The 12,677-nt window shown below is 52.8% G+C and overlaps 1 protein-coding gene across 2 annotated transcripts in view; it reads right to left on the reverse strand.

Annotated features, from left to right (window-relative positions):
• Positions 1–12,041, reverse strand: part of ALDH1A3 (aldehyde dehydrogenase 1 family member A3) — a 37,808-nt gene extending 25,767 nt beyond the window's left edge. The window contains exons 1-3 of one of the 2 annotated variants that reach the window (XM_035024007.1): positions 11,857–12,041; positions 5,927–6,031; positions 3,549–3,689 (exon numbers count right to left, since the gene is read on the reverse strand). In XM_035024007.1, coding sequence (XP_034879898.1) covers positions 3,549–3,689; positions 5,927–6,031; positions 11,857–11,955 — 345 coding nt within the window. In that variant the 5' untranslated portion in view covers positions 11,956–12,041. The remainder of the gene's footprint in view (positions 1–3,548; positions 3,690–5,926; positions 6,032–11,856) is intronic. The other variant, XM_035024008.1, reaches the window with a different exon arrangement.
• Between the last annotated feature and the right edge of the window lie 636 nt (positions 12,042–12,677).

Genomic DNA, 12,677 nt, shown 5'->3' on the forward strand with positions numbered 1-12,677 from the left:
ATTTCCAGCCCGGGGTTTAAGAGGACCCCTTTGTCCCTCAGACAAGCGGCCCCAGTGGAGTCTGGCGCTGAAACCGCCTGTCATCCATCTCTGCAGGAAGTGGCCACCCGGACATGTAGCCTGGGGCTGGATTCTCCTTTTAGAGTCCATGTAGTGAGATGGTGACTCACTGGGGAAGAGAGGCCCCTCCGCGTGCACCTGCATCGGCCTCATCTCTGACCTTGACACCTCTGTTGTCACGTCAAGGTGCCCACACCAAGGCTAACAGAGCCGGGTGACACCTAAGGTCACCCAGCGGGGCACTGAATTCGGGGCATCTGACTTCCAGCCAGCACAGTGACCACTCCTTAGGCTGCTGCCCCAGGACATTTGCATCTGGGAAGACTGTAGAATGGCTACACAGGGTGCTCAGGGCGACTCTCAGAACTTTGCTTCAGGGAGGAGCTGAGCATTCCTAAACAGGAGTGACCACTTCCTTCACTGAGCGGCAAGCCCCCAGATCCCTCTCTGACTCAGTTTCCTCATCTGTAAAATGAGAATAATAATAATAAGAGTGGTACTTGCCTCCTGGGGCTGGGGTGAGGGCTAGGACGGGGCCTGCCCACAGGAAGTGCCATGCTAACTGCTTCATGATGACATTAATAACCGGATGACTATGATCATCTCTCTTTTTGGCAGCTTCCTTTTTGGCAATCCTTATTTGGGGACACCGAGGAGACAGGAGTGTGAGTTGCTGAAGAGGACAGGGCCGATCTGGGTCTGGGATGGATCCCACCCCTAGAGGATGCTGCTCAGGGACCAAGTCAGGCCAAGGTAACATCCAGAACACTGTACTTTGGCTCCTGTTGAGTTACATTCCAAGCTGAAACTTTTGTTTTCCCATGGGAAACCCAACTGTTGCAAATCATGCCGAAAGGTCCCGGACTGGGCTACGCTGGACAGCATCTGCAGATCTCTCAGTGGGACCAGTTTATTCTTGGCCCTTTTCTGGGATGGGACAGGAAGAGAAAGGCAGAGGACCTTGGCATAGCATTGTGGGGCAGTCCTGCCTCCAGTCCTGGCTGGATAGCCTTAGGTTACTTAACCTCTCTGGGCCTCAGTGTCCTCATCTCTGAAATGGGATAATAAATGTGCCTACGATAAGCCTGGTCCATGGTGAGCATTCAGCAAGCGTTGGCTATCTTTCATTATTAACTTGGGCAAGTTTGCCTCCCAGAATGACAACATGAATTTGCCAGGTTGGTTCCATGGAAAGCTATCCAAGCAAAACTGGGGTCATACTAGATTTAGGCAGGAAATTCTTTTTAAACACACAAAAAAAGATTCACAGATGAGCGGACAGGGCTGGACGTGAGAAATCAAGTGTTAGCTACTGATGGGGACTTTTAAACAGTTATTGGGGCTGGGCCGGGAATAAACCACAGCTGCTCCCCAGTTTACTTCCCTTGACATTTTACGAGAAAAAATAGGCCTTCTGAAAAATTAACACACTGTAACCTTCAGATAGGAAAGAGTGAAGAAAAGGGCTGAGGGAACCTGCCCCGAGACTCAGTGAGTGTGCCAAAAGCTTAAAACGAGAAGGCCCAGAAATAGGGCTTGGGTTGGAAAGAGAGTAAACAGGGAGGGCCCCAATTTGGGGGCTTCCAGAAAGAGCACCCACAGAGCTAGAGCTGGACCCCAGGTGCCTCAGGAAGGGGGAGAAAGCTGGGGCTGCCGGATCCCCCACATCTGTTTCTAAACATCGAATACAGAAGTAAAGACCTAGCTCTGTCAAAACCACTGAGCCGGCAAGAGAACATGATGGAAAGAAGCACTTCGCTGCAGGAAAATGCAGGAAAACCGTATCAAGGTGGAGGGTGAGGGTGCTTTCCTATCATGTGGTCCTGGTTTGAAAAACCATATTTGCCAGTAATTCTCTTGTTCCTTTCATGATGTGGCAAAGAGCCGGATCTTATTTCTTGTGGGCAGCAAGGTCCTGATGGCGAGAGGCAACTCGCTCCATCTGCGATCGCAACACAGCCCCGCCAGGACCACGGGGCGGGCTCCCACAGATGCAGATGATACTGACACTTGAGGACAGGGTGGGGAGGGGTGCCCAGGGCACATCCTCTCCCGCCTGCTATTAGTCCCCACGGACATTGCAGACTGATGAGCTCATGCTGGGTGAAAACAGAAATGTTTTTGAAAAAGCCAGTCTGGCAGCTTGAGAGTTGAGGCTGGCTTTCGTTGCGGGAAGAAACCAGAGGCTCCGAGGACAGAAACGCTGACCCCGAGAGGGAACCACCCTTGCCCGGGCTGGGGGGCAAACATGCCGGACCTGGCTGGCGGGGTGGGAAGGAAGGAGGGCTGAGCTCTCTGTGCAGACGTACCCTCAGGGCGATGCAGTGAAGAGTGGCACCCCAGACACAGGGTTCCCCCACTCTCCAGCCCCGAAACACACATTCAAGCACAAAAACAATTTCGGCATCCTGGATGATGTGGTCTCCACGAAGGTAGCTACTCTACCGCTCGGTCCAGACATCAGATCAAGAGGGGAAAGAACCATTTGTTCAAATAGGAGGCTGAAAAGGAGATTTAGTCCCCTACCAACCGGGCCTCAAGGTTTGGAGCAACTTCTAAACAGGAGCCGGAGAGCCGTGGGAGGGCGGCGTGTGTAGGCTGGGAAGGACCTCAAGGCAGGAGGTGGCCCTGAGATTTCCTCTGCTCACTCACTGCAAGACCAGAGGAAGGTCTTAGCATCCCTGTAAATCATGCATTTACAACCTATAAATGTCTTCACAGCCCGGTCTGATGGGAGCGACCCCATGTCATGGAGCAGGCTGAATTCACACGCCTATTTTGCCGCAGAGGAACTAAGATGCCTAGAAATTACTGGCCAGGACGGCATGCAGCTGGGCGTGCAGCACTGTTACGAGGATTGCTGTTCCTAATAATAGCTATCATCTACTTAGTGCTTACAGCATGCCAGGCACTCTGCTAAGGATTTTAAGTGGATCATCCTCACACCATTTAAGTATCATTATTATTGGTATCTCCCATAAAGAAATATATGCTCAGAGAAGTAAAGCAACTTGTCCAAAGTCACACAGCTAGTAAGGGGCAGAGCTGGGATTTGAACTGAGGTCTTTCATAGCCTGAGGTGCCCCATAACCAGGTTACCCTGCCCTCACCATCAGTCCGCGCATGCTCACCACTGCCCAGTACAAGGGTGAAACAGGGGTGATTTTTAAGTTCTATGGGAACAGTGTTTTCTATGTTAAGGGGTGGCATCTATTTTAATAAGAATTCGAAAAAAATATACCAGCACACTAAACCTGTAATTTCATGGATCTTGTCACTTAGGATGAAGTGCAATTTAACAGTAAAAGAGATTTCATGTTTAAAAAAAAAAAAAAAGGTTAATTTCGTAGTACAGGTAGGACCAGGATATGGCCTAGCCTCAAAGGACCTGACACATACACCTCCACACAAAACCAGCGCCCTGGGCCTCCCAAGCCCCGCAGGGGCCAGGCGGTCCCACACGTGCCTGCCCATGGGCGTGTACTCACAGCCAGGATGGCGCGGTCCCTCTCCACAAGGTCAGCCAACTGATGCAGGAGCCAGCCACGGCCCAGGGCATCCAGGCGGCGCCAGGGCGAGCCCCTCTGGAAGGCAGCGTGTGCGGCCTCCACTGCCTTGTCCACGTCGGGCTGAGAGGCCAAAAACCAGAAGAGTGTCACCTTTTGTCGCGACTGCGTTTTGGGAGAGCTCAGCCGTCAGTTACAGAGAACGGCAGAGAGCTGCGTCCAGCACGAAGCAGGGGAAGGGGGGTTGGTGGCGGTCAGTTGGAAGGTGGCAGCTAGGTTCGAGACGGCTGGACCACCCCCCCCACCCCGTCTGGGGCTTTCAAGTGACTTTTTCCTTCTTTACATCTTGAGTCTTTTCCAAGATTTCTACAATGGCCAAGTATGAGCTTTCCTTCTGATTATAAAAGTGTTTTAAAATAGTTTATAAGAGTACCAACCTTAATTATTTTTCTTGGTGACCCGAGTAGGAAAAGATTTTCCACTTGCTCGCTCAGTTTGGACACACACACACACTTCCACAGTTCATCAGTTAGGTGGGAAATGTCTGTCTTGGCATTTTATTCAAGCTGAGGACTGTGGTCCCATAGTGAGAATGGGGCAGGAGTGCTTCTCAGGATCTCAGAACTGACCGCATCGGAAAAGTCCACAGACAGGGAGGATCTGGAACTTTTTCTCTGTCTTCAGCCTCACCTCCAACCCCACCCCCCACCTCCACCCACCCCACCCCCTGCCCAGGGGGGCAGAAGTGTGGCGCCATTCCATGGGCAAGGAACTGGATTTTCTGTGCACCCATAGAAGAATTACAATGGAACCTTCTTCTTAAAGGGCAAGAAGTTCGAGCTTTTTAGAGCTGTTTAATGTCACCCATTCTTACTGCAGGAACTTGAGTTCGAGGCTCTGGTTGCTGATGAGCAACGGGTCATCCCCCAGACCCCTCTGAGCCTCACTTCCCTAGGAGAGTACAACAGGCAAGAGCTGCCCGATGCAGTCAAGAGGGACACTCCACCAAGATTCTGTGTCTCCAAAGCTTGGAGGCAAGTGAAAGCTTTGGCAAGGGAGATATTAGCACTTTGAATTCCTTGTCCCAGGCTCTGGGGTGGAGGCCAGGGCCTCTCCAGCTGCAGGGGACAGGATAGCATCTGTTTCCAGGTGCTCAGAGCAGGTCCTCAGACCAAGGGAAAAACCAGAGCCTGGGGCAGGGATCTCATTCTCCTCTTTGATACCTGGGTCCTGCACCTGGGAATCACCCACTGGGAATCCTGCTCCACATCATGTCTCCCACGCCCCAGATGCCCCACATCCTCACGTCATAGAAAGATGAGCTCCTCGATGCTATTACCTTTGCAAACAGAGCTTAGCTTGAGGCACATGCGCACGGGAGGTTCTGGATGGGTAGAACCACTGTGTGTTTCCTGCCTGTCAGAGAACTCTCACTTGTGGGATCCAATTCAAGCCTATTTTAGACATGTCTTCCACCCTGTCCACATTCAACATTACCCCTACATGTACAAGAACATCAGATGATTACTCTAGTGGTGGAGGAGAGGTTTAGATTTCCCTTCTCTCCTTAGAAAAGCTTTACCTTCAAACTTTCCTCTAATGCCACGTATATTTAAAAGCGTCTGCCTTCGGCTCAGGTCATGATCCCACGGTCCTGGGATCGAGCCCCGCATCGGTCTCCCTGCTCGGCAGGAAGACTGCTTCTCCCTCTCCCACTCACCCTGCTTGTGTTCCCTCTCTCGCTGTGTCTCTCTCTGTCAAATAAATAAATAAAATCTTTAAAAAAAAAAATAAAAGATACTTTCCGGCTTTGAAATGTATCAAGGACACAATCAGAAGTCCGTTATATATATATAACTACATATATAGTTATAAAGACTATAGCTTTCCGTGATCATTTCAGGTTCTGGTAGAAAGGAAATCTGGTGATTGCATGATATTATTACCCCTGCATGACTTGGTTAGCAAGTCTTTTTCCCTGAGAGCCTTTCTCTTTCAAGTGTCTCCTGCCAGAATGCTGCATTTGGTGAAACATACCAGCCGGAAATGCTTTCTGGAAAGAGGGTTTCATGCCTCCAGGTTCGAATCATTGATAAAAACCTTTCCTTTAGCCATGTGACGAGGATAGCTGAGGTCATCCTTATAGATGGGGAAACATCTATCAAAGGAGAGTGACTCTCTGCAGTGGATCGCCCCTAATTGATCCCATTCTGGGCCGTGTGTGTGAGAAGCAGCAAACTCAGGTCCTACCCTGAGTATGGGCCAGGTCTGTCTTACAGTTAAGCCAAACGGCCTCCTTATCCTCTAGTTATCTGTAATTTAATTACTTCGGGGGGGGGGGAGTTCGGGGCAGCACTCACCTTATCTCCTTCTTCTACTTCACATATTTTTTCTAGAGTTGAAGGATTATATGTGGCAAACTTTTTTCCACTCTTGGATTCGTGCCATTCATTGTTGATGAATATCTAACCAGGAAAGGAAGTTGTAATGCATTAGGGCTTAAATCAAAATCATATCATTCCAACATGCTGAGGACCTTAGGTAACGTCTTGTCCTCCCCCACCCTCCTCCTCCCCCCTCCCTCACACTCTTTTACAGATGGGACCTGGAGGGGAGATGGAATCACATGCCTAACCAGGAACACACTCAGAATTAGAATCCAAGGCTCCTGAGTTCTAATACATTTACAGAGAACTACTTTTCATCCTAATGAAACTAAAGTCATTTAGAATTTTTCTAAACATCGTGTCCTCTTTTTATTTATTTATTCACTTGACACAGAGAGAGAGCGCGCCAGCGCACAAGCAGGGGGGAGGGGCAGAGGGAGAGGGAGAAGCAGGTTCCTCGAGCCAGACTCGATCCCAGGACCCTGGGATCATGACTTGAGCCGAAGGCAGATGCCTAACCGACTGAGCCATTTGAATCATTAACATGGATTCAAGAAGGAAGAGCCGAGTTAAATAGTTAAAGAGTATAAGTTAAATCCTACACCCTCATTGGGAGGAAGACCAAATAGGTTTATACATATAAAGTGCCAAGGGATCTTCCTGCCCTTGAAGGGTAGGTCAGCAGTGAGCACTCCCTTCTGTCTCCTCCCTGTTGAAGAAACCCCCAGCCAGATTCCCAAGGAACTGGCTTTCTACCAGGATCTTCCTATATTCCTTAATCTTGGTTGGTGTATATCGGTACTCCTCCCACAGTCTATTTAAAATGCCTATTTTCATGCTGGCTTTAATAAAAGCCCGTGTTGGAATATAAAGATAGATATTTGGGCTGGGAAGTGTTCTGGTTGTATGAACAGATGTAGCAAATAACCGTTTATATCTAGAACCAAAGAACCTACAAAAATCACTTCGGAGTCTCAATTATCTAGAACACAGCTGAGAACAAGGACGTTAAAAATAAAAAGACATCATGAGCAAACTAAAAGGAATTCACAGAGTGCCCACGCTGAAAGGTGTGTACTATTTACTCTTAGTTTACTCTAACTGCTAACTGCCTTAAAAAAGTACCGCAAAGAGAGGGCCTTCAGAAAAGAACCAGGAACAGAGGTGACAGATAATACACAAAACACGTTCTGACAACGTGGAGGTCCCGGCTATCCAGATGATCTGCTGCTGAACCGGCATGGGACAGGCTGATCATCACAGCCCTTCATGGTGTCACAGAGACCCCAGTCACAGACACAAGGAAGACACTTTAGAAGCATTTCCATCAAACAAAATGCCACCAATAATTTCTAAGTACACGCCTAGCTCATCGAATTCCATTTCTGTATCTATAGGCATATCTTTTATCTCTCTTTGAGTCATGTAAAAGAATCGTGTCCCTCCGAGGGCTAATTTCAATTACTGTGAATTTTATTCATTTAGAACACTTGACTCCCCAGTGATGATAGACAAGAGGGGAGACATCTCATCCAGAGTGCGGCTTGGTTACGGTCTCTGCCCTGGGCTCTCCTGTAAAAACTCCAAAGCTCACTGGGAGAGAAACTCGCTCTGGGAAGCTACTGGGGGAGACCGTTTTGATCACTCTCCCCAGAAAGCAGGGAAGGCTCAGTAGGGTGGGGACAAAGCACAGAAGGCCAGATCTTGTGGGGCAGGTGGGCAGAGTCACCCTCTCCCGCGTGTGGAATCCAGAGCTGAGAGCATCCCTTGCCTGTAGGATGTGTCCATCCGACTCTGGAAGCTCAGTGCCTTCAACAGGAGGCCAGGCCCCCAGGGAAGCACGTGGAATCGGCCAGGCTACAATTACAGGTTTATTCTTCCAGCTGAAACCAAATCCAAGAGTTCACTCTTGCCATCCAGCAAGCAATCACTCGGTAACAGCGAGAAATTAATAAGTGGAGAAGAGAGGTTCAGTTAGCATGGGGAGGGAAGTGCAGCCAGAGAGAGAGTCCCATTTGTCGGAAGATGAAATTTCGTGGGTTAGAAAATACAGACCATCAGTGAAAACTGCTGATTCGAGATCCTTCCTGGTATCAATTCCAAGGGGGAGGGAAAGTGAGAAGATGGTAGAAGAGAATATAAATAAGGAGGATGGAAACAGATTGCAACGATCAGATGTCTGTTACACTTCACCTCCAAGCATGGTCTTCCAAAAAAAAAAAAAAATTACTTGGTCGGTCATGACATTGATCCGTAGTCCCTCCTAATGAGCGACTTCAAAAAAACAGTCAGACTCCTCAACTCTGACCATATTTTCCCATCGCGAGGTTGCCAATTTAGCAAAAATTTTTTTCTGTATACTACGCTAGTAAGTAATCTTGTAAGTGGTTTCTACTGTTGATTTTCTCTCCGCTAAAAACAAAACAAAAACACAAATAAAGTAGGGGTCAGTAAGTGTGGTCTACCAATTATGCTGTCTATACTGTTTTTAGCCCCAAATCAGGTTAACATGTCCAGAAAAAAACAAAACAAAACTGTTCTCCTCGACTTGTGAATTGGTATCAGATAAACCTTATGGAGGTATAAAAATTAGGTTCCAGGATTCACATTTTACTGAAGGAGTGGAATGGCATGTCATCCGGGCTGAGCTGGAAACCACAGCGGCTCTGAGGAGCCGGGTGCCCCGGGGTGAAGGTGAAGATGGTGGCCACGCAAGTGAGGTCTGTTGATGCCATTTACAGTAACCTCCACTGGACTTCAGCTAAACTCAAAGGAGTTATGTTTTCAGAACAGGAGATCGGAGCGAATTGTAGCTTTTATAAAAGAGATCAGAAAATCGGGTGTTTGAGTGAACCAGAAACTCTTAAAGAGAATCTGTTACTGGAAGGCATTTTCTTTTTCTTTCTTTTTTTTTTTTTAAAGATTTTATTTATTTATTTGAGAGAGAGAATGAGAGACAGAGCACGAGAGGGAAGAGGGTCAGAGGGAGAAGCAGACCCCCCGCTGAGCAGGGAGCCCGATGTGGGACTCGATCCCGGGACTCCAGGATCATGACCTGAGCCAAAGGCAGTCGCTTAACCAACTGAGCCACCCAGGCGCCCCTGGAAGGCATTTTCTAAAGAAAGGAAAGCCCCCCCCCCAAAGTGAAAGAGACTGCTATCCTCTGAGATCTGGTGGAAGGGGGATGCCGAAGGGGATTCCCCCCCTCCACCCCCTATCAGAGTCCCATAGCAGAGCCCAATATGCAAATGTGAGAATAGGGGCACCTGGGTGGCTCAGTCAGTTAAGCGTCTGCCTTTGGCTCAGGTCATGATCTCGGGGTCCTGGGATCCAGCCCCGCTTTGGGCTCCCTGCTCAGTGGGGAGCCTGCTTCTCCCTCTCCCTCTGCCCCCCGCCATGCTTGCTTGCTCTCTCTCTCTCTCATAAATAAATAAAATCTTTTTTTTTTTTAAGATTTTATTTATTTATTTGACAGAGAGAGAGACAGCGAGAGCAGGAGCACAAGCAGGGGGAGTGGGAGAGGGAGAAGCAGGCTTCCCACTGAGCAGGAAGCCCGATGTGGGACTTGATCCCAGGACCCTGGGATCATGACCTGAGCCGAAGGCAGACGCTTAACGACTGAGCCACCCAGGCACCCAATAAATAAAATCTTTTAAAAATGTGAGAACAAATGAAGAAGTTATGACAAGGTCGTCCTTCCGGAAACTGGACTTTTGCTGGGAAATGTTATCCCCAAGGCTGGGGCTCAGACCCACCATTTCCGGCATGTCCTCCATTAGCAAGAAGCTCCATGAGTCAGGTTTGAAAACTAACAGGACTTTAAGGGGCTCTCACACTCCACCCCTCCGCACTGCCTGCCCCACTGCGGGCCCTGGGCCTCGGTTCTGCGGTTCTGGCTCTCCTGCTTCTTTCCTAGGCCCTGTCTGTCGCCGCTCCAGCCAGAGGCTCCCTAGCATTGCTGGCCGGGCTTGCTGTCCCTCGGCCACCACCCTGCTGGCTGCCTGGGCCCCACAGCTGCTGGGGTAGGCCTCTGCGGTGGTCAGCCTGCGGGCCGGGAGCAAGGACAGAGCAGCTGGAGGCCTCACCCTCCACAGGGAAGGAGGGTACAGTGGCCTGGGGTCAGGCCCTAGTAGCCTTCCTGGCCTGGGAGCCCCTGAGCATCTCAACGCCTCTCCCCAGCCTTAATCACACAGCCGGTTCTGCTCCACCAGGAAGAGGGGGCACCCAGCAAGACAACAGACACTGGTCACTCTGTGAATCCGCTAAGATCCTCCTCTCTATCCACTCATGAAGGGCCATAAAGAACTGCAGAGAAAGAAGGAAACTATCCATAGGTGGCTGCATTGCTCTGATAGGATTCAGAAAGGTAGAAAGGCAAAGGACAATAACATAGCAATTTCCTGCTTCTGTAGCATTAAAAAACAAAAACCTTACAAAACAAAAATAAAACCAAACGGCACCACCACCACCACGAGGCCAGCACCAACAGCCTAACGATCTGAAAAGAGGTAGGTACTATTCTGACTGTTCCCAGAATGGGTGATGGAATTTTTGCTCTGAAGCGGATACCACTAGGGAAACTACGGTAAAAATAATCTCCAGCGTTTCTGGTGAAGTGTCTCTGTTGATTAGGGAGCCCTCTGAAAACAGTTAATTTAAATGTCATGTGATCAGAGGCAGAGCCGACATGAAGTGCCAAGAGACCAAGATCTGAAGGCCACACATAGTGGCCTGCAACTTTCTCCGCTTGATTAAAACTATTTGAGAGACATAATTGCTACTTTTGAAAGTAAAATTGATGGGGAAATTTTCTCAGTGCTATGTCAGCTGGAGTTGGGGGGAGGGTATGGATAAGATGCAAATTTTAAAAAAATTAAAAGGAGGGAAAGTTGGGGAAAGAGAAGCCAGCCGAGACTCTCGGCCTGCGACCCTGCCGTGCTCCCCACCCCAGTCCACAGGCTCCGAGTGTCCTCCCACGGGACGCGCTGCCCGCAGCCCTCCTGAGCCTGGGCTCCAGGCCTCGCCATCTTCCTTTCTGCCCTAGGCAGGTGATCTCACCGCTTTGCCAACGCTCCAGCCTCCCAGCCCAGCGCAAAACAGCAGAGACTCCAACGGGGCCGCGGCGCGGTGGGGCCTGGCCACCCGCGGCTTCCCAGGCCGGGTTCGGACACCATCGGGAAGCATTCTCTGTCGGTCAACACCAGGGCCGCGGGCTTCCAGGGCAGTTTCAGCAGTGCTCACCTTCCTACTCCCCCGGGCTCTACTGGAAAGCTAGGTAGGCCAAGCACCGAAGGAACGACGTCTCGCCCTGTGCTCCCGATGACACATGACACGGTTCTGGAGTCTCCAAGTCGCAGCTCCCCAGTGCAGACCGAGCTCTCAGACCAACTCTCGGTGTTCTCGGGCACCCTCTGACCCTCCCGAAGCCCGACCCGCTGAGCCCCCGAAACCGTGCCGCAGGGCCTGCGGGGAGACCAGGGGTACGGCGGCCCGCACCTCGGCTCGCCTTCCAAGCGGGCCCTGCAAGGGCACGTCGGGGCCGCGGCGCGGGCGCTGCGCAGCGTCCCTCTCCAGGCTTGGAGGCTTAGAGCGCTGAGCCCCGCCGCCCGAGAGCCCGGCCCGGAGTGCGGATCGCGGAGTCCCCTTCGGGGTGCGGGTGGACGCGCTCCCGCCGGCAGGTCCTGCGCCGCGGGACGCGGCTTCGAGAGGGCCGGACCCAGGCGGAGAGGCTCCGGTCATGGGAGCGCCGGGCGAACTCGGCTGAGGGCGCGCCGCCCGCAGCGCCCCGCACCCTCGGAGCGGAGCGGCTTCCCCGCCTGCTGGCTCCTCGTCCCCGCCACCCCGGCCGGACCAGCCCAGGGCGGAGCCAGGCGACCGTCGGGTGGGATGGGCGCCCGCCTCACCTTGGTGAACTTGACCTCCAGGTTTCGGACAGGGCGCGGCAGGGCAGGCGGCTTCCTGTCCGGCTGCCCGTTCTCCACGGCCCCGTTGGTGGTGGCCATGGCTCTTCTGCGCTCCCCGGCCCGAGGCGCCCGAGTCTGTGGCGCTGGCTCCCGCCCGGATGGTGCGCAGCCTGCTCGCGGGGTGACAGCTCCGCGCCGCTTTATGGAGCGACCCACGCCTCCCGCCCAAGGGGGCCGTCTAATTGGCTGCAGGACGGGAGGAAGGGAGGGCGGGCGGGAGGGGAGGGGGCCGGCCTGCCTCACCCCACCCCGCCCGCCGCCCCTGCGGGAGCCCGGCCACCGCGCCGCGCGCTCCCCCGCCCCCCGGAGGCTGCCCTTGGAGGAGCTCCCCCGAAGCGCCGCCGGGCCCCGGAAGTGCCAGGGCTCGGGCAGCGGGCCAGGGTAGGGAGCGGGGGCGCCGGGGCCCACGGCGCCCGGCTCTCTCCCCGAAGTCCGGCGAGCTCGCCCCGCCGCACCTGCCGCCCCCTGCCCGCCGCCGCTCCGCGCTCTCGTCTGACTTCGGTCGGCGCGCCGCGCTCCGGGAATGCGCTCCCCCCCCCCGCCGGGGGCCCCCCCGAGCCGCGTCAGGGGTCGCGGCGCCCCGCTGGGCGGCCCCCGCTCCGCAGCCCACGTGCCTGGGGGCCTAGAGTCCCGCCGCCCGGTGCCAGCTCTCAGGACAGACGCCCGCCCAGCGCCCCACTCGGCCCCTGCTGGGACGGCCGCCTGGGCGCGCCTGGCCCAGATGGCCCGACTTTCCCCGTGGCCCTGGGGCTTCACACGCC

This window comes from Mirounga leonina, unplaced genomic scaffold (genome assembly GCF_011800145.1).
Source record: "Mirounga leonina isolate KUSES-001 unplaced genomic scaffold, KU_Mleo_1.0 Mir_178, whole genome shotgun sequence".
Taxonomy (NCBI): domain Eukaryota; kingdom Metazoa; phylum Chordata; class Mammalia; order Carnivora; family Phocidae; genus Mirounga; species Mirounga leonina.